Source organism: Phalaenopsis equestris, unplaced genomic scaffold, assembly GCF_001263595.1.
Source record: "Phalaenopsis equestris unplaced genomic scaffold, ASM126359v1 Scaffold000241, whole genome shotgun sequence".
NCBI lineage: Eukaryota > Viridiplantae > Streptophyta > Magnoliopsida > Asparagales > Orchidaceae > Phalaenopsis > Phalaenopsis equestris.
In genome coordinates this window covers 361485-382131 of record NW_018164683.1, presented here as the reverse complement: position 1 = coordinate 382131, position 20647 = coordinate 361485, and the positions used below count along the sequence as shown (strand labels likewise).

At 34.3% G+C, this 20647-nt stretch overlaps 1 protein-coding gene across 3 annotated transcripts; it reads left to right on the top strand.

The window, feature by feature from the left end:
- The first annotated feature begins 876 nt into the window (after positions 1-876).
- On the top strand, positions 877-15111 carry LOC110024071 (auxilin-like protein 1). Of its 3 annotated transcripts, none has more exons than XR_002293968.1 (9): positions 877-1363; positions 3685-6454; positions 6545-6623; positions 6797-6864; positions 6948-7013; positions 7108-7197; positions 7971-8147; positions 14199-14285; positions 14935-15111. XR_002293968.1 is itself a non-coding variant. In XM_020723810.1 (8 exons), exons 1-8 carry the CDS (start codon positions 1023-1025, stop codon positions 14232-14234), a joined length of 3627 nt encoding a protein of 1208 aa, XP_020579469.1. In that variant the 5' UTR covers positions 877-1022; the 3' UTR covers positions 14235-14382. The 3 variants fall into 3 exon arrangements, 1 of the variants encoding a protein (XP_020579469.1); XR_002293969.1 differs by having other exon boundaries at positions 14923-15111; XM_020723810.1 differs by lacking the exon at positions 14935-15111 and having other exon boundaries at positions 14199-14382.
- Positions 15112-20647: the final 5536 nt, after the last annotated feature.

Here is a 20647-nt window from a genome sequence, read left to right as displayed (position 1 = left end):
GGTGTTTGGTAGCTGAGCAGTATTTACGTAATATTTAATTTATATACAGCCAAATGAAAAAAATTGGGCAAATTAAATTCGTACTTCATTAAATCTAATTTTTCTTCCATTTCGTCACTCTTTTAGTATAAAGCTGAATTTATTAAATCCAATTATTGCATGAATTTAACCGATTTAGCTCAGGAAGAAGTCATAGGAGCAGATTTTTGCCAAACACATAAACAAATTTAATAAAATTTAATTTAGTTGAACCAAATATTATTCTAGATTAATAATATTTGGATTTGATAAATTCGGATTTTATCTCTTACAAGAAGCCAAACACCCCCTAAAATGCTATTTTTTATCTATCTTTTTTAAATCTTATTTACATATCATAATTTTTCAAAAACATCAATCCATTGTTTTTGACATGCAAAAATTTAAATTTGGCAGCTAAACAAACTATTTCAATATTATTTTTTTAAATAAAGAAAATCCTGCCGTTAAATTTTTAAGAAAGATTTAAATAACTACTACTCAATTTGTATATATTTACATATCTAATTGTCAAACTTCTATTATTACCTATATGCCACTTTATCTCTTTCTCTCTCTCTCTACACATACCACACAGATATATAGGATATATATATATATATATATACACACACATGATATATGAATGTATTTTCTTAAAAGAATTAAAATGGAGATACTTTTGAAGTGATAGCTAACATTTAAATTCTATTAAAAAAAAATTTAAATTTTATATATATATATATATATATATATATATATATAGTTATTTAAAAGAATTGGGTGGTATGTACGTCAATGTCTAAAATTTAAATGATTTACACATTTTAAAATTTTAAAAAATTTTCCAAATCAAGTGTCGCTAGCTGGTCGGTTAGATTTCTGCATTTCCGGAGCTGACGAGCGCCGAGTTCGACATTGGGAGGGAGGGAGGAGGGAGCAGAAAGTGGAGGAAAGCCCTAGGCCTCTCTTCTTCCTCCACACCGCTCTTTCACGCTCTAGCTATGGAAGAGCTGCGTAGCGCCCGGCATTGGGGGAAGAAACCGCACGGGTCCGCGGTGTTCGCAAGGCCTGCTTATGACGACTTTTTGGGCAGGATGCCCTTTCCTGCGCAGTTTGAGGATTACTGCGAGATTTTCGGCACTGCAGCTTCCGCCTCCTCAATCCCTGTGCTCGACCTTCCCCCGGCAGATGACGACTTCGTGGCCGCCGGAGACAGCGACAGACGAGTCTGCGTGGACTACTCCGAGATATTCGGGGGACTTAGCGGAGGTGGCTTCATGGTTTCGTACGAGGAGCTGTTTGGCGTTTCAAAGAGACCAGGAGTTTCTTCTTTGGATGGGGTGTAAGTTTCAGCTCTTCTTTCGGCACTGGCCTTCTCTCCTACGGTCGACAGGGCTTTCATTTTGTTGCTATTACGAATTTTTTTATTTGATAGAACTTATGTTATTGTTTTTCTTCTACTTTTATTTATTTCTGTACAGTTTGCCCTTTTGTTCTTCTCTGTTTTTGATCATCTTGTTAAGTGAATGCCGATTAAAACTGGCTTTTTGTTCAAGATACTAAAATTAGCAACGAATATGTTGTTTGATGGGTTTTCCTTCTTGCAAGTTGTGACATGCTTTTGAAAAGAAGGAATGTATTTGTGAATGAATGAGTTCTTGTTTATTTTTAATACGGCTCCCACGGTGTTGTGATATGCCTATTAGTCGTTGGTACGTCTGCTTTTTTTTTCTTTTTTCTTAATCGAAAGATGTAGGTGTTCAGTTTCATATAATAATCATTACTTCGATTGGAAGCATAGAGCTGCTGGCACGATAGGTGATTTGGCAACTGAAGGACATTTGGCAATAAAATATATATTTTTTCTTCTTGGTTGACTAGGATTGGAGTGCCGAACCAATTTTTGTAAGAGATTTATAAACTGGGATTTAAGATTTGTCTCTATCTATCAAGTTAAGAAGCATTCGACAATATCTTTGCGTGAAGGAATTCTCAAGTTCTTAATCTAAGTAGATCATAGCAGAGCATCAAAACTCTCTTCTCTATCTCACTATTTTGATGTTTTTTTTCTTAAAAAGTTTTGTTCCTTCGAAAGCTTCCAAATATACCGTGGTCAAGTTTTTTTCAGGAAAGTCAAAGAAATAGTGAGATAGAGAAGAAGATGGCGAAATACTTTAGCATAAGAAAAATGCATAAACACTGCTTTAAATTCTTTCCAATAAAAATAAAAACAGAGCTTAAGGTTTTATTAGTCATGCATGTTTCACAAAATTTTGACTCTAGATGTCCACTTGTTATGACTAGTCCTCATAAAAATTCATAACTTCTTATACAAACTTGCAATATTACTAAAATCATCTCCATCACACATGCAATAGAATTAAAATAATCATCTCCATGACTCCATTGGATCATTATTCTTTCCATCAAAGATAACTCAGCCATCATTACCATGAATATACTTCAGCCATAAATCTCTCCCAAAACCCTGTCCATTACCTTCTTTAGCCTTTCACCAACTACAGACCTTTTACCTCCAGTCCAACAAATTTCAAAATGTCTGTCCTTTGTACTCTTGTGTTTCAGCATTGTCTGCAATGGTTTTTTTTTTTTTCATCCTCTTACATTTAGGTGCTCTCATGCACATGAATTTGCCAGAAAAATTAATGAAATATCATAACTTATAATGGGAAATAAATACTTAGTGATTTTATTTGGATAAAAATTGTATTTATATATGTTGAGAAATTATGGAAAAGAAATGCAAGAATCAAGAACCAAAAAATCAAGATCAAACACAGGGATTTAATGAGGTTCGGCAAGATGCCTACGTCCCCGGGAGCGAATAGTGGCGCCGGTTTTTTTGATTTCACGAAAAACAGTACATACCTCATACTGGATATATAACCCTAGTGTACAATATATGTAATTATAAAATTACCTCTGTACCATACTGCGGCCAATCCATTTAACAAAACTCTCCCGATTGGACAGATGCATCCGCTTCACTCCACTCGCGAGCTCCGTTGCCTCGCTCCATTCCACTCCAACGTCTGTCCCTTATCTGGTATATGAGTCATACTTAACAATATATAGTATATCACAATTACTGGATATATAACCCTAGTGTACAATATATGTAATTATAAAATTACCTCTGTACCATACTGCGGCCAATCCATTTAACAAAACTCTCCCGATTGGACAGATGCATCCGCTTCACTCCACTCGCGAGCTCCGTTGCCTCGCTCCATTCCACTCCAACGTCTGTCCCTTATCTGGTATATGAGTCATACTTAACAATATATAGTATATCACAATTACTGGATAAATCTTAAAATACTCTTAAGAAGTGCCTCTATATTGGATTGTCATTTCTTCGAGGTGTGTGTGAATTAGTTAGGGTTTTGAGTGGTGTGTCTATATGTTTGGGGTGTGTCTAACTCTGTTCTGAACTATGATGTCTATTGATCTCCTGCTAATTAATCCAAAGAAATGTAATTTCTGTACACATCAGTAAAAGTAGAGAACTTTCAATAGATAATCATAATAAAAGTATATTCTTTCAGCCATAATGTTGACGTTTTCTTTTCATATAAATCCTAAAATTGCTATTTAATTTTTAATGGGGGGTTTTAATGCATTGCTTTTAATCATGGATAGGGCTGGATGGGGTGTGTTGTCTGAACAGGCTAATGAAGCTTCAGAACACTTACTAGAAGGATATTCCAAGGATCACATAGAAATTTTGGAGATGGAAGAGGTTATTTCAGTTCCTAACAATACAGATGAGACAAGTTCAAAGCAGTTCTCCATGTCATACCACAAAACACGCTGTGAAATCGTAGATGATTTAGCTATTGATAAAACTAATATGGCTAAACTCGATGCTATTCATGAATTTAATTTTGTGGTTGATGCAAGCGAACCTGTTATTAAGACGAAAAACCAACAAATTAACACAGCGATCACCACCACTGCATGTACTAAGTCAGTTACACATGATGAAAGACAAGAGAATGAAGCATCATTCAACTCTTTCTCTAATGCAGCTAACTCCGAAAGTCTGATGGTAGGTCAGACATCACCAAGGTCTAATTGTGCTTCCCTGCTAGATACTAACCAAAATGAGAAGTATCATTCTAGGTCCTCTAGCTACCATTCAGCATCTAGTGGTGATATTTCCTTTTCTGATGTTGAGTACTTCAATATATCAGAAATTAGTCTACAAACAAAACCTTTGCAAGGTCCACCGCCTTCAAGATCTCCTCCTCAGCTAATTAAGAAGCCAGATAATCCAAAAATGATACATTTAAATTCCAATTCTGATGTAGAAGATGGAAGCTTGCAAATACCCAAGCTAAAGTATCATATGCTGTCCAACAATGGTGTTACCAAAATCCAGGCAATTGATGAACAAGTTGAAGTCAATTCATGTTTTTATGGTAATGAGATTGATCCTAGTTCAGCTGCTGCAGCTTCTGTAGCTGCTGTAAAAGCGGCAATGGAACAGGCTCGAGCTCGATTAAAAATTGCTAAGGAGTTGATGGACAGAAAACAGGATAAATACAAGAGGAAGGTTGATCAGCCTAAAGCTATGAACTGTGAGCAAGATGAAGCAAACTATGAGGTAGCACTTAGAAGTTGTAACAAGGTGATGGCTGCTAACAAATTGCTCAAAGGGAATAATTCAATTAATGTGTGTGCTTTCCCAGAGAGGCAAGAAATCCGTAATGCAAGGATGACAACTTTGAACCATGAGAAGAAAGGACGACTTCCTTCATCTGGTGAGAACCAACGGCCCATGAGTTCAGATAATGGTTTTAAATCAACTGAAGCAACTTGTGAATTTGATGACTTACCTGGTGAATGGAAAACTGAAAAGCAATATAATGAAGTGATACGGAATGATAGTTTGTTGAATGAAGTCAATGATAGCTTTATGCATGAAAATGAGAAGAAAACAAAAGCAGTGTATGCATGCCAAGATATATACAAAGATGGCATAAACGAAGAACAAGCCTTTGAAGTTCTAGAAAACAAAAAATCATCAGAAGCTACTTGCAGTATTGAAAAGTTTGAAAATGATCACAATTTGAATGGTGCTAGTATGGCTTATATGAAGGACTCAAAAGAGAAAGTTGTAAATTCAATTATGGAAGATTTTCTAATAACAGAAAGTGCAAGTAAGCTTAATGAGGCTTATGGTTGTTGTCTATTGGATGATACTGAGAAAAGATGTGATGCTAACGAAGATAATACCGCTGAGAATGACGGAAACTTGAGAAATGAAGGTGATGTTTACAAAGATAATACTACTAAGGATGATTATAACTCACCAAATTCTTTTGTGGGCTCCTGTTTGTGTAAAGATAGTGAGAATATTATAGTATCTGAAGGGCTGTGCTCAAGTAAAACAACTGACAAAATGAACATGGTTGAAGAAACTAATAAATTCAATGAAATTGTGAGGCAAATTGAGTGCATGAATGTGACATTATGCAAGGCTGACGAGAACAATATATCAATGGAAGAGGACGATCCTAATGGATTACAGGAAAATGAGGAGGCATATATTTTTATCGAAAACGAGCTTGAACAAGAAGCAATTCATAATGCTAATGGGTTAGAAATAAGAGATGCTTCAACTGAGCTCCATGAAGACGAGTTAGTTGAACCAGATAGGAACCATGAGCTGCACAATTTTGCATTCTTGGTAGCAGCTGAAAGCGACTGTGCTAAGAAAGAAAGTGACCACACTCTGGAAGTTCCTGTGGCACGTAATTTTGTGAAAAATCAATTCATTTCAGCTTCAGCTAAGGAGGTCTGGCAACAGAGTGAGGAATCTGATGCCCCAGAGATTACTTTGTCAAGTAAGGAAGATGACTCACCAACTAAAGCTCCAGATATGACAGAAGTTTCTAATGCTGAGGTGGCTGAGAATCATAAGCATTCAATTCTTACTGAAGAAGAGGAAAATAAAAAAGCAGTCATAGAAAAAGTAAGGGACAAAGAGCGAGCTATAAGATTAGAAGAGAGAGAGCGGGAGAGAGAGAGAGAGAAAGATAGGATTGCTGTGGAAAGAGCTAATCATGATGCCCACCAACGAGCACTTGTTGAAGCTCGGGAAAGGGCTGAAAGAATTGCGGTAGAGAGGGTAACTGCTGAAGCACGGCAAAGAGCGCTTGCTGATGCTCGAGAGAAGGCCGGAAAAGCTGCTGAAGCTGAGAAAGCTTCTAGGGGAGCAAGATTGAGAGCTGAGCGTGCTGCAGTTGAAAGAGCAACTGAAGAGGCGCGCCAGCGTGCTATTGAGAAAGCACTTGCTGAGAAAGCTGCCAATGAGGCAAGAAGCAGGATGAGGAAAGGCAATGAAACGATGCCCAAAGCTGCTTACGTTAAGGAAGGTTCTGAGACAAGATTAAAATCCACAAGTGTAAGCAGAAATAATCAAGATCTACAATTTGATTTTATTTATTTATTTTTTTATGTATGGAGGAGGGTTTTTACTTATCAACTGTTGCAGGAAATTCTGCTGAATACACAATCTCAGAGTTCTGCTTGTTCAAACAATGGACAGAAATCTTCAAATTCTTGCGATACTGGTAATAGTGGATTTCTATGGATTATCTATTTTTTGTTTTTTTTTCGGTAGACTTCTGATCTGTTGTTTTTTTTTTAATGTCTATATTTAAAATCGACTAGCTTGTCCCTAATTTTCATCTCGACTGTTTCTTCATGTTAACTTTATAAGTTCTAATGGCAAGCTTGTAAGTAGGTGGAAGTGAATCAGTGTTGAGGTGCAAAGCAAGACAAGAGAGACTGCAACGGACAGCTGAGCGTGCTGTAAGCTAATTTTTTTTCTACGGTTTTTGTTTGTTATTACCTTAACATTGTATTTGATAATGTTTTTCATATCTAATTATTAGGCAAACGCACTTGCTGAAAAGAATATGCGTGATATTCTTGCTCAAAGAGAACAGGCAGAACGAGATGTAAACTTTTCACACGCGAATAGTCTACCTTATAATTCGTTTGATGATAGAATTCCTTATGTTAGTCCTAATACAACTACAACTGTTATTTCAGAGACTTGCAGAGTCGCTGGATGCTGAGGTGAGGAGGTGGTCAACTGGAAAAGATGGGAATTTGCGCGCATTGTTGTCAACACTTCAATATGTATGCTTACTTATTTCCTTAGAATTATCTTTTTGAAGACATTTACAACACATATTTACAAGTTTGTAGCACTTTTTGATGGGTTAAGAACATGCACAGTGATCGCAGAGCATTTGCTATATTACCTATTTTATGTTCAGTAATCTATTTCCAAGAAAATGCGTTATTCATTAAATTTTAAAATTATGGCAAGGCTGTCCTCTTTATAAGAGAAATATATGGAAGTTGGAAGGTAAGTAACGTGGGGCCATGAAAGGAGCTATTTCTGGTGAACTTTGTTTTTGCAATTCCTTGTTGATTTCCTAATCACAGATGAAGATAAAAGAGACCTTGGCAAATATTTTTTACTGTCTTAGTGTGTGTGGTTTTATTTGCATGGCGAGGATGCCAATGTTTTTCTGTTACTGTTTCTACTTCTTACACAGAGTGCTGTACTGGAAGTGCGCTCTCTAGTTTTTAAGTCTATTTTCATAAATATTAGTCTTTTTCTTTAGCGCTTTAGCCTGTAAGAAGCATTGTGCCATTTCACTCACCTGGATTTCATCAAGTTACGTCACTAACACCTCCTAGCTGAATTAACTCTTATTTATTTCATATTTCCTCTTGAACTTTATTACTTAACTGGATTGCTCTCATTAATGATTAAAATTTTCCCATTTGTTTGTCAAGCACGCTGCAGTAGTCTTTAAAAATAATAATTACTTGCACTTTGGCTCTCAGAGTGCGACTGAATATCATTAGTGATTAATTCAGCTGATTTAACATATTGGCAGATTCTTGGATCTGACAGTGGTTGGCAGCCAGTTTCTCTAACAGATGTTTTAACTGCGGCTGCTGTGAAGAAAGCATATAGAAAATCTACTTTATGCGTTCATCCAGATAAACTGCAACAGCGGGGTGCCACCATTCAACAAAAGTACATCTGTGAGAAGGTTTTTGATCTCCTTAAGGTACGATTTATAATTTAGAGGGATCTTGCCCAACCTACTTCATGTGAAATAGTCTCTTTCAGCTAACAATTTATGGGCCTTTTAATTAATTATTGTCACGCCAACTATTTAGTTATATTTCTTTAATGCTTTCCTGTACTCCCAAAAAGTGGAAAAAATGATGCTCAAGCCTAAAACGATATTAAAGAAAACTAATTACTATCAAAGCCCAAACTAATAAAGAAAATGAAAACAATACTTTAGGGGGAGATAGATGAAAATTTGGTAGTGATGACCCAAAGCTTGTGTTAAATCGCATAAATCAGCATCAGGGTAAAGAAAGTGGGTGTATAAAGTTATATAGTTGCACTCTTAGATTTACCGGATCTAGGGTCTACAATTTCCTTAACGAGTATAAGTTTGATTGAGAACTCCCACATGCTTAAGGATTCACCAGATCACACTTCCAAACACATTCATCATTTCTTATGGGGTCAGTCAGAGTTTCATTGGATTTTTGTTTCCTTGGAGTTGGCTATATTATATTGATTAGTTATCTTTTTTCATACTGGCTACTTATTAAATAGCTGATCAATTTTTTTTTTATTCTAAGTTTGGTTTCATCCATATGGCCAGGGTATGTATGCAGCTGTATGTGGGCTTTTGAATTCGAATGCTTTGATCTTTTTTTTTTTTTGTTTTAATACCAATTGGAAATTACATGCTTTTATGGAAAAAATAAACAAAAATGTTTAGGATCGCTTTTAAAAATGAAATACATGCTGAAATTAGAAAATATGAGGCATAAGAAAAATGTGCTTGAAAGGTTGTTTGAGTACCACTTATCATAGGTGAAGTTATCGAATACTGACTTGATTAAATTAGAAAAAGTGTTAAAATTAAATAAATGGCATAGAAAATAGAATTCCATTGGAAGGAATAAATGATTTGTGCTTAGATCATGTAGATAAGTTAGGGTCAACACTAAATTGAACATTCAACATTGATGAATGGAGAAGGATTCATAGAGTCTGCACTAAGTCCTTGGGATATTACTTTCTTTTTTGAGATGATGATAGGAATTTGGGAAAATAGAGTATAAACTTGCACATGATCCAACCATGAAAATTTGTGATGATCTCCTTCAACCCTTTTCCACCCTAAGTATTCTTTATGTTCCTTTGGTCATTGATCCTTGGAAATCACATGATTCATGGTTGGTAAGGTTTTTTTTCTTATTTTGTGATGTACTCGATCAATTTGAAAAGATAGTGAGTTAGATTTCAGGTCATGTTGTTCATCATAAATTTTCTCTCATTAATTAGGGTTTTTTTTTCTTATTGTTAGAACTCTTCGGTCCACTTAAGGTTTTCGAGACCAAGCCATATATTTTTCATTTGCTTTTTTTTTTCCTTTTCTATCAAACATGCCTTTGCTTATGCTTGGTATTAGATATGTAATCAGGGCTTAGTGCAATTCAAGATTGTTTTTTTGGCTAAAAACTTTCTTCATCTCTTAGGGCTTACAAGTATCATTTGGGCATATTTAATTTGCCTCGAGCCACCATAAAATACTGATTACCAATGCGTGATATCCTCAACATCGAAGAACTGTGCTTCCATATTTATTTTTGGGGGCATTCACATTCCATTCAATTCCAATGTACTTACAAATCTAACACCTAAACTTTGTTTTTTGCATTATACCACACCAATCGTTGATATCACATCAAGCTATCGCCATTTTGACTTTTAAGTGTTGAGCTGTAAAATAGAATAAAAAAAAAGAAATAGTTAATACAATTAAATCTCGTAACTACTCCCACCCATAAATCACATTATCGATAACTACTTTATTCAAGATTTTACTGCGTAGTTAATTGAGGGTGGGGTACAAAAAGAAGATGGAAATCAAAGCCTCCATCTCCCTGTGCTATTAAAAGATCGAAACCCAACGCTCCTCTCCTCTTTGATATCGAATCACACTGTATGAAGACCTTCAAAACTCTCATCCTCTTCGTCTCTCCCAGTCCTGTCATGGAGATACAATCATGATTGGAGTTAGTGGGGAAAGCAGCAACATCGCAGTGTACAAAGTCTTCTGTAACTCCCTCCTCAGCTTCGCACGCATAGACTAAATTCCTCGCCTGCTTCCCTGTTTGATTTGTCATTGCATCGAAGTTGAGGCCTCTTCTGTTTGTCTGTTTTGTCTATCTTGACCAAGTTTTACAATACAGGCGTGACAAGGGATAGCTAGCAAAATCTCTGCAAGCTAGGGCCTTCTAAACTTCCAATTTCTCTGTTCATTCTTTCCCTCCAAGCATTTTTCGCTTCATTCCTTGTAATGCGATTCTTGAGCGAGTTCCAACTAGGGAAAAATTTTCTGTTTGGACTCCAGACATAGCTCTATGTGCAAACTCCTAGTAATATACCGCCATGTGTTTTATATCGGACCCATCTAAAAAAATATAAAAACGGAACCGCGGAGGTTATTGGAGTGGAACCTTGGAGGTTTTTGAAGTGGAACTACTGATGTTATTTGGAGAGTTATTGCGAGGTTATTGGGGGGTTATTGGGGTTTTAACTTCAATAACGACGTAATACCTCTCAATAACCCCTCAATAACCTCTGTGGTTCCACTCCAATAACTCCCTACAATAGTCCCCGTAATAACCCCCCAATAACTCTCAAATATTCTCCCAATAACCTCCGCGGTTCCACTTCAATAACTTCCTGCAATAACCCCTCAATAACCTTCGTGGTTCCACTTCAATAATCTCATGCATTAACCCCCACAATAACCTATAATAACCTCTGTTGTTTCACTTCGATAATTCTCTAATAACCTCCGCGATGTAGCACCTGTGACAACATATTATTGGAGTCCGCATGTAGATCTACGTCCGGAGTCCGGACAGAAAATTTTTACTCTTAACTAGAGGTAGTGGGAAAGCAACGATGGGATCATGTTATGCAAAGATCTTCGAAACTCCAGTTCGTACGTTTTTCACAAGTGACCCATCCAATGGAAGGCTCAATCTCTCGATACCTCGTGTTCGCATAACCAAAGCCTTGCCATCCCGGGCCCATAAACAGGACCATATATAGCATATATTATATACAATATAATATATAATATATATAGCATATATTATATATACTATATATATATATATAATACGAATTTTCAGTCACTCTTAATGTGTCTAATATATATATATATAATATGCTATATATATATTATATATTTATTATACAAAAATAAGTTAGAGAGGGCGAGTTAAAAGAAAAACTAAAAATGAAAAGAGAGAGAATTGGTTGGTGATTCGTCGGCTTGCCAATCTCATTTCTGTGTCATTGTTGTTGTTTCACATGTAAAGGTATAAATGAAGGGAAATTGTGATCGCATACTTTCATATTGGTAAATTGAAAATCATTCACGTCTTATAGATCGGTGGATTAGAAGATTCTATTCGGCCGCAGTGTCTCATGATACTGACCAACGCATCTTATACACAGTTTGACAGATATGCAACACCGATGCAACCCCTCAAACGTGGAAAATACCGGGAGGTTGCCAAAATTTCTGATAAACTTGGAGTCTGAAAAGGGACTTAAATTTGAATTGCTAAGATTATTTGGACTTTAAAAGTCACATAAAAATTAATAATAAAAGAAAATACAATTTACGAAATATAGAATAAGTACTAAAATTATGATCTAAGTTCATTCAAGAGGATAAAACCATGCATACAAGACAGAAAGCTTATGAATTTTTTGATAACCTGCTAATTAATGTGATCGAGTTCTCATTGACTTCAAATTCAAACATATATGAAGGTGTTCAAATAAAAAAATGTCATGATGCAAAAGGAATTATGTGACATATTTAAAATATAAATTTTGGGGGTTGATAAACTGATTTGAACAAGAAATATCATAAATTGGGGCTAGGCTTAAATCGTAAATTCCATTTCTAAATGTTTAATTATGAATTTATATGATAATGGGCATCAAATTTGTAATTCTAATTTACAAGCAGATAGAATGTGATCATTTTAATACTCAAAATGATAATACTCATGCAAATATTTCAAGTTCTGAAACTCATCGTTATCTCTTGAATCAAATGTAATTATTGCGAATATGTGAAAGTATTTCAAGACTTGTGTGATTAATAGTTTGTACTCTCTTGAATTGTGTATTCCTTAGGAGATTCGTATAAATAAGAATCATTTACATGATTTCAAAATCTTTGATCTAAATTTCATATCAGAATTATAGTTTAAAAATTGCAACAAGCCTTCAAAATCTATAAAATTCGTTAAGTTATTCAAAAATATGAAATCTAAAACCGCATGGGCTCTTGCTAGGATGCTAAATGCTTTAATGAATAACTTATAAATGTTGCGCAGGATAAGGTAAAACTTACACTCAAATAGTTGTTTTTATTTTGAAAAGTAATCAACCATGCCGTTTTATTTATAGGATAGGGTTATAAGTCCCATCCAACCAGTTTAATTGTTCTCCTCATAAGAACTAAAATTGTCGAGTTTAATGATTTTAAAATAAAGTCCAAATCACTAATATAAGAATTTACATTTTTATATCACAGTCCAATTGTCCTCATTGTTAGGGTTTGAGTCTACATGACTAATACGTTATATATATCAAACTTGGCAAATTTTAAATGATTCTTGAGCTTAAAAGTTTTAAATGTCAAATATCCGATGATAGCTGCGTTGACCGCAAATCTCAATTGAAGGAGTCACGTTTTTTTAAATTATGATTTTTAAATAAAATTTTTAAATTAACAAATTAGACATTCAAGTAAAATTAATTACTTAAAAATCTTTTAACAAATTAGATATTCAAGTAAAATTAATTACTTCAAAAAAATTTAAAGCAAATCACATCTATCTTCCATAACAATTTGTCAAGGATGACAAATATTTCATTGATTTCAGCTCATAAAAGAGCTGATGTGATATTGAGTGTACAATTATATTCACACTCGAATTAATTTCACGCAGATAAAGACGTGGTCTGAGTTATTTGTCAACGTGATTTGACCCAAAGACTCCATTAAATAACACGTACAATCATGGCCTTCTGGCCGAGTGGTTGCTGTCAATTACCACCACTATATTACGGTTACTACTGCAACCCATATGTTTCCAATGATTTTCTAGCCTTTGATCTGTGAAACATAAGGGTACATCTGATTGACATAAATATTATATTAGCTACCGTAGCCAAATATTCACTCTGTATCTATAAGTGTCTTAGACGACACAACTCATAGTTGTTGACAATCCTTCAGTCGATTTTGGTCCACTGCATGCTTTAATTAAGTAGATCAATGACCACGATGAATCAGGGTGATGGAATCATGAGATCTTATTCGTGTTCTTCATCATTTCTCCCACCATCTTCTTTAAGCTCCAAGTGATACATTTTATAGTTTAAAATGTATGTATGGTGCTCTTATATACTGATTTTTTAGTGTTAAATAATTAGTCTTAATCGAAGGCGTTCTCTCGTTATCGAGTGAGGCATCATGGCTTGTGCCTATGGAGAACCTCGAATTCCAGATCAAATGTGGGTGAAATCTCTAAGTAGGTGTCTTATCTACAGTCCCCTCGTGAATATTTAACCTTCAATGCGTTCAACAAACACAAATGGTGAGCGTTAAATGACTAGTCTTAATTCAAAGTGTTCTCCCTTTATCGAGCGGGGTAATCACCATGAGGGCTTTGTGCCTATTGGGAACCTCGAACCCAAGATCAAAAAATCATTGCAAAATGAGAGGTTTTGGAATTTTCGGAGCCCCTATCAAGTAGTACAGTACGCCTTCTCTGAAACAAGTAAGGTGACATGTATATACAAATTAAAATTCCGGTGTTACATATGAAATACATAGGAATAGAGTGGTGTGTATGTAAATCTTCCTTTATTTTAGAACCCCCCGTCTTGCCTTTTAATAGCATTCAAAATCTTTTTTTTTTTGGCAGCTTATATGAATTTGTAGCCTTTTTGGTTCTCACTAGAAAATTTCCCACGTAACGTGCAGGAGGCCTGGAACAAATTTAATTCAGAGGAGCGATAGCAAGAGAATCCGAACGCATCATTAACTGTTATTTGTACCTTCACCGCATTGGTAATGTTGAATCCTTAGTTAACGTTCATTTCATTTGTTTTTGCTTATTCCCGTTTCCTGGAGAATTCGCTAATCTATTATTGAGTTTCCATGCTTAGTATTAAAGCTTCGTTGATGGTATTTGAGTACATGCCACGCAATTCCCATGTATTCGCATATCAAACGCCCAAACTTTGATATTTAAATTTTGTAAACGTCAAATTTTTTATGTCACAAATTATCTCTTATTAACTTTGAAATTGTGAAGGAAACCTTTTAATGCATCAATGATATAAATATAGAAATTAAAGTTTAAGATGAAAGATGTGCAAATACATAGGAATTGTGTGCAAGCTGGAAATAGTAATTCTTTTTTAGCGATTTTTCACATGCTGCATGTATGATAGCTGGAAATAGTATTTCCTGTACACCAAATTTAATTATTTATAAATGTACTGTTAAAATTAAATCGGTGTATTTATGGTTTTCTTAATGAATATTTGTGTGGGAGCAAGTTAAAAGAGAATTTACAAAAAAAAAATATTAGAAAACCAGCGAATTCAAGATTCAATTAAAATTTAAAAAATGGCAGTTTAGTTGGATTAAATGAAATTTTAGTGGTATTATAAACGTAATTAATTGTTAATTTAGTACATAGGTAACATTGCAGGATGATGGCAGTGACATCTGTTAAGTGGAAGTGATGATGTGAGCGCAGGGAAGCATGAGGTGAAGAAAACATTAAGATGTTTTAGTTGCTTAGGAGTGATTTCAACTAAACTATGGTCCTTTTTAAGATTGAAAGAATAAAATTATTGACTTGAGTTGAGGTTTAAAGAGAATTTGTGTGTATCAGCTATCTATTATTATTTTTGCTTTATCATAATATTAAGCTCTATTCTGATCAACCGTGTTTCCCTTACCTTTATTTATTTATTTTTTTTTTTTTTGAAGATTCAAGCTCCCTTAAACACAAGATAAACTCTTAGTCAATGAAAAATCATTTCACACACATAAAAAAAAAAAAAAAAAGTCATTTTTTTTAATTGAAATTTTGAAAAAAAAAAAGCATCGTAAATAGTTTTTTTTATAGAATTTTTTTGGTAGTGTTGCAACACTACCATTAATCAACTATCACGCGATCGCTTTTAATAAATTGCCATCATTCACCCATCATTGTTGAGCATTGCTTCTTGACTGCCATCATCAAATCGACATTGCCCACCAACCGTCATCAATCGAACAACGCCATAAAATTGTCGTCTCATATTCACAATTGTTAGATAGCCACTATTTAACCACAAAAACATGTCCATCACTATCAAATCATTGCTAGCCTACTACCACCGCTTGATCGTCACTGCCCATCTACTTTTACAATCAACGCCCATTAATCACCTTCAATTTAATGCCTCATCACGAACACCATTAGGCCACCATAACCTAACCAACATAATTGATTCGCTTCCCCTTGTCTACCATCAATGATTAACTACCACTTGGACTGCCACCATCTGTTTATTTTGATTAGACTATCATCTTTTATCCACTCATAAAATCACTATCGATGCATAAGTATGATTTCCTATCCATAGTTATTTGACCACTTTTGCATGAATGTGGTTGCCCATTTACATTTGTTAGAATTTTATAACATCCACATGCAACCAATTAAATTCAGTTATTGCGGTCGCCCGATCATCACTACACTCAATAAAATATAGTAAGTTCAAATGTCCTCTAAAATATTCAAAATCTTGCAAAAGATGTTCAGGGCATAACCCTAAATGACTTTAGAATCATTTGGATCATCCTCAGTTCATTTTGAACTTATTACATCTTTAAGTCAATCAATCCTAGTTAAATTAAGATTTAGTTGTGATATTTTAATTTGTACTCAGTGAACTTCAATGTTTTACTATACTCATGAGCAGTGCAATTAGCCCCTTGTTTGATGTCATACATAAGGACTATGTAGGTAAGTACCCTTAGGGGTAACTTAATCATTGAGGAATTTTATACCTCTTTCAATTTAGCTTGAGCTTGAAGTGTTCATAATAAGTTACATTCTTTTTTTTCTATTACATTTAAATGATTTAGATCAAGCTTAGCTCACTACCAAGCTCTTAAATCCTTTAGGGGTAAATTTGTATTCTTGACAAAAAGTTTCATGAAATGTGTTTGATCCTTTTTGAAAGATTGGATTGTATTTAACCATTGATTTTGGGCATCCAATCAGTGAATTATTGTCTTCATAACTCGAGCCCCATTGGAATCATCAAAAACTTAAATATCTTCCAAACCATAATAATTTGATTACTTATAATTTTACCTTTTATAGAAAATAAAATGAATTTGTCCCTACCCTTTAACTATTTGTGTTTCAATCACCTATGGAAGTTATTTATGATTAATACTACCCTCTTACCTTGTGGTTTAACTTAGAGTATAAAATTCCAAAATTACAATTTTATCCCTATAGATCTGCACTTCATAATTCCTTCAATCTAATTCCAAAGACAAAAAATTTCGTTGTTTCCCTACTCGTGGGTTAATTTATACATCAGGGAAAAATTTATATTTTTATGAGTTTTATCTAATTTTTAATAATTATTTTAGTCCAGAAATAGGAATTTTCAATATTAATAAAAACATACTTTCTATGCTTAGAAATTTTCTTAGGAGGTTCACCCAGGTCAAATGACCACTTAGAATAGTTTTCATTAATTTTTGAATTATGTTTTAATTTTTAATAATTTTAATTGATTTTAATGAATAAATAAATAGAAAATATATTTTTATTTCAAAAGTTTATTTTTATATTCTTCATTGATCTCTCTGACTTCAGAGAACTCAGAGAAATGAATTTCACATTTCTATAAGTTTTATTTTATTTTTCATAATTATTTTATTAAAAAATGTGGAAAAAATGCATTTAAACACTTAAAAATATTTTTTTACAATTTAGAAATTTATAAAAGTATTTTTACGTTTATTTCTATAATTAGAGTGAGATTTATGACATTTTGAAATATATTTATACGTATGATTTTTTTGATATTTTTAATTATTTTTAAATTAGAAAAAAATGCTTAAATATTAATTTTTTTTTATTTTGACTTCAATTTTCTTTTTCTTAAGTGCCACTGGTCTCAAGGAACACTCCAAACTAATTTTTGTAATTTTCTGATTTTTATTTTGTTTTTCTAATTATTTTAATAAAAAATTCTTATTTACTTAGAAAATAGATTTTTATACTAAAAATAAATTTTTTGACTTTCAAATTTTTACAGAGACTTTACAAGATTATTTTCTTCATTTTGGCATATTTTGTTATTTTTTGAATTATTTTGTATTTTTCTAATTTTTAATAACTTTATTAATTTTAAATGGAAAATTGCTTTAAAACTTTTTAATTTTGATTTTATTTTTTCTAATGCCCTTTGACTACAGTGTACCTAGCAAACTAAACTTTGCATTTTTTTATTTGTATTTTAATTTTTTATAATTTTTGTAATTAAAATAGAGGTAATTAACATAAAAAAATTTTTATGTTAGGGGTGTTCTCTGCCTTTAGAAAAATTAGAGAAATCTATTAAGCACATGAAGAGTAAGACCTCTAAATTTCACATTATTATGATTAATATTTAATTTGTTATGATTTAAACAATTTTTTATGTATTCAATTAATTTAAAATTAAATATAAAATAATATATATTTTTTTATTTTTGGTTATATTTTTCTTTATTCACTGAGCACAGGGGTATTTTTATTTTATTTTTAGGATTTTTCTACAATAACATATGTATTTTTAAAGTTTCTTAATTAATTTTCAATAGAAAATACCATATTTTTCTACTTATCCACGACAGCGTCGCACCATCCTCGGCATCTTAGAATTCATACACATCATCCACCGATTGACTGACCTTTCCACGTAAGCTGCTGACTTGCCCCGTAGTTCTTTTTTCCATCTCCTCGTTCGATGCGATTCGGTCTGTCCATCTGGTGCACGTGCGAACGGACGACATCCATTCGTCGTCTCCGACTGTCCTAACCCAGGAATTGCCCACACTAAAAAGCTTCAATCTCATTCGATACTCAATGAAATCACTCACAGTTTGTTCTCACACCTTCATCTAAATGAGAAGAACCTATCTATATGGTTAAATACGTATGAAATACACATTTCTTTCACAAATGTCCAAACTGAGGCAAAAATTAGGGATTTCGAGTTATACTTATTCCCAAGAGGTGAAGCCTCGATTGGGTTGGTCTGAGATGATTGCCTTAAACTCACGAACCTCCTCGAAGTGTTACTTTACTTTGTGATGGGGTCTATGCATGATCTCAGTCAGGGTGGCCCAGGTTTGGTCTATGTCTAGTTTAGAGTGCTTGGGAGAGGTATTTTGATTGAGGAGGTGTTATTTTGGTCTGATGAAGCTTAAGGTTCGATCAATTTGGTGTTTTGATGAACTTTGTGGTATGTCCGTGAAATGTCCTAGATTTTGAATTCAAAATTAGGGATGCATGAGTGGTTTCAAGGCTTGAAAATGGTGGAGATGCTCTTCTTAGGATTGTGGGAGTGTGGATTGATTTTGGCAGGGTTTCGATGGTGTTGGTGCACTTGTCCCATTTGGCCATGGGGGTGGCCATTTTATAGGCTCCACCAAGGGGAGGGGGGAGGGCTCCAATTGTCTGGTCAAAGCTTGCTCAGGTGGAGTCCAATTAAAATGAGACACAATGGATGGGTGCAATTTTAGGTTTTAGCCATGGTGGTGTTCTCAAGTTTGGGATTTTTCGGCAGCTAAGTTGGTCAGCCAGCCAAAGGAAAGTCACCATCCCACTAAGGATGATCAGTGGTGGGCAGATGTGAAGCCAATTGGGTTTGTGCACTGGTAGATGTGATTATGTAAAATGGATAGGGGTTTGAGTTAACTTTGGTTTAGGTTGGATTTAGGCTCATGAAAATGGCTTGGGTGGCTTCCCATGGTTGACCAAGGTCTGGTGGACCAGTGGACCAGCTGGATTAGTGGAGTCAAGTCCCCATCCAAGTGTATTAGGGCTAATCATGGGTTTGAGTGAGACATGAGAGGGAATAATCACTTTTAAGGAATCATTAAAGTGTCCCCTCCTTTTGCCATTTAAAGCATGGTGACATGGCATGGTTCTCATGGCTCACCTATGGCTTGGGAAAACACTCATGGATTACATATGGTTTGCCCTTTCACGTTAAGAGGGATTCTGGAATCTTGAGATTATTTTATGAAGTCTTGTCATGAGGCTTATTTTGGAATAGTTTTGATCATGAAGCTCATGGTTTATGGTTTTAAATTCATTAAGTGGATGATGAAGGGAGAGTTGTCATGTGTGTTTTTTATTTTGAGCTTTTATCTTGAATCAAAGCTTTGGGCTTTTAAAATTAGGTAGGGTGGGCTTTTGAAATTGTATTGTGTGCTTCTAAAATTAAGGATGAGAGGGTTAACTTTGAGCTTGATGAATTTTAGGATTTGTCATGTTAAAATTTGGACTTGAATTTGGTGAATTTTGATTTTGGCTCATGGGTTCAATTTTGGTGAAAGCTGGATTTAGGGTCAATTTTAGGTGTTTTGGCTTGAGTTTGAATTTAGGTTTTGAATTTGGTGGAATTGGTCTTGATATTTAAAATTGAGTGGATTTGATAAAAGTTGAGGCAATTTGGAAATTTTGGGTAATTTTAGGGATTTTTGGCAAATTTGGTTAATTTTGGTGAAGCTGAGGCACTTGGGTAACTTGGAAGGGCTTAAAGGTGATTTTGGTAAAGATTGGGTGTTTTGGGAATTTTTGAAAAACATAGGTGTTAAAGACCATTTTGGTTTTTTTGGCGAATTTGGGGGAATTTGGACAAATTGGATGATTATGATTGGTTTTCGTAGAGTTTTGAGAAAAAAATTAGGGATTTTTGCAATTTTGGGTGTTTTTTGAGAATTTGGGGGTATTTTGGTAATTTGGCCAACTTGGGTGGATTTGGAGAATTTTGAGTAGATTGGATGATGTGGTTATGCAAGCCATTAAAAAACCTCCATTAAGTCACATGAGCTTTATAAGAACTCATCTTAAGGCCTCCACATGTTGGTCCTAGCCATCCTAACCAAAGGCTAAGGACTTGGGACCATCCAAATGTGTTTTCAAGAGAGTTAAGGAGCAGTTATGGGCTTCAAGTGAAAGATAGGTCAATTTTGTTGGATGAATGGTTTTTGATGTGTGTGAGAATTTATGGTGAGTCCAAGTGTGTGTGTGCAAGTCCAAGCAACCTAGGGTTGCTTTAATGCCTGACAATCTTATAGGTACTCTTTTTGAGCTTCCTCATGTTGGTCTCAACCTTCTAAGTGTCAGAGGTCAA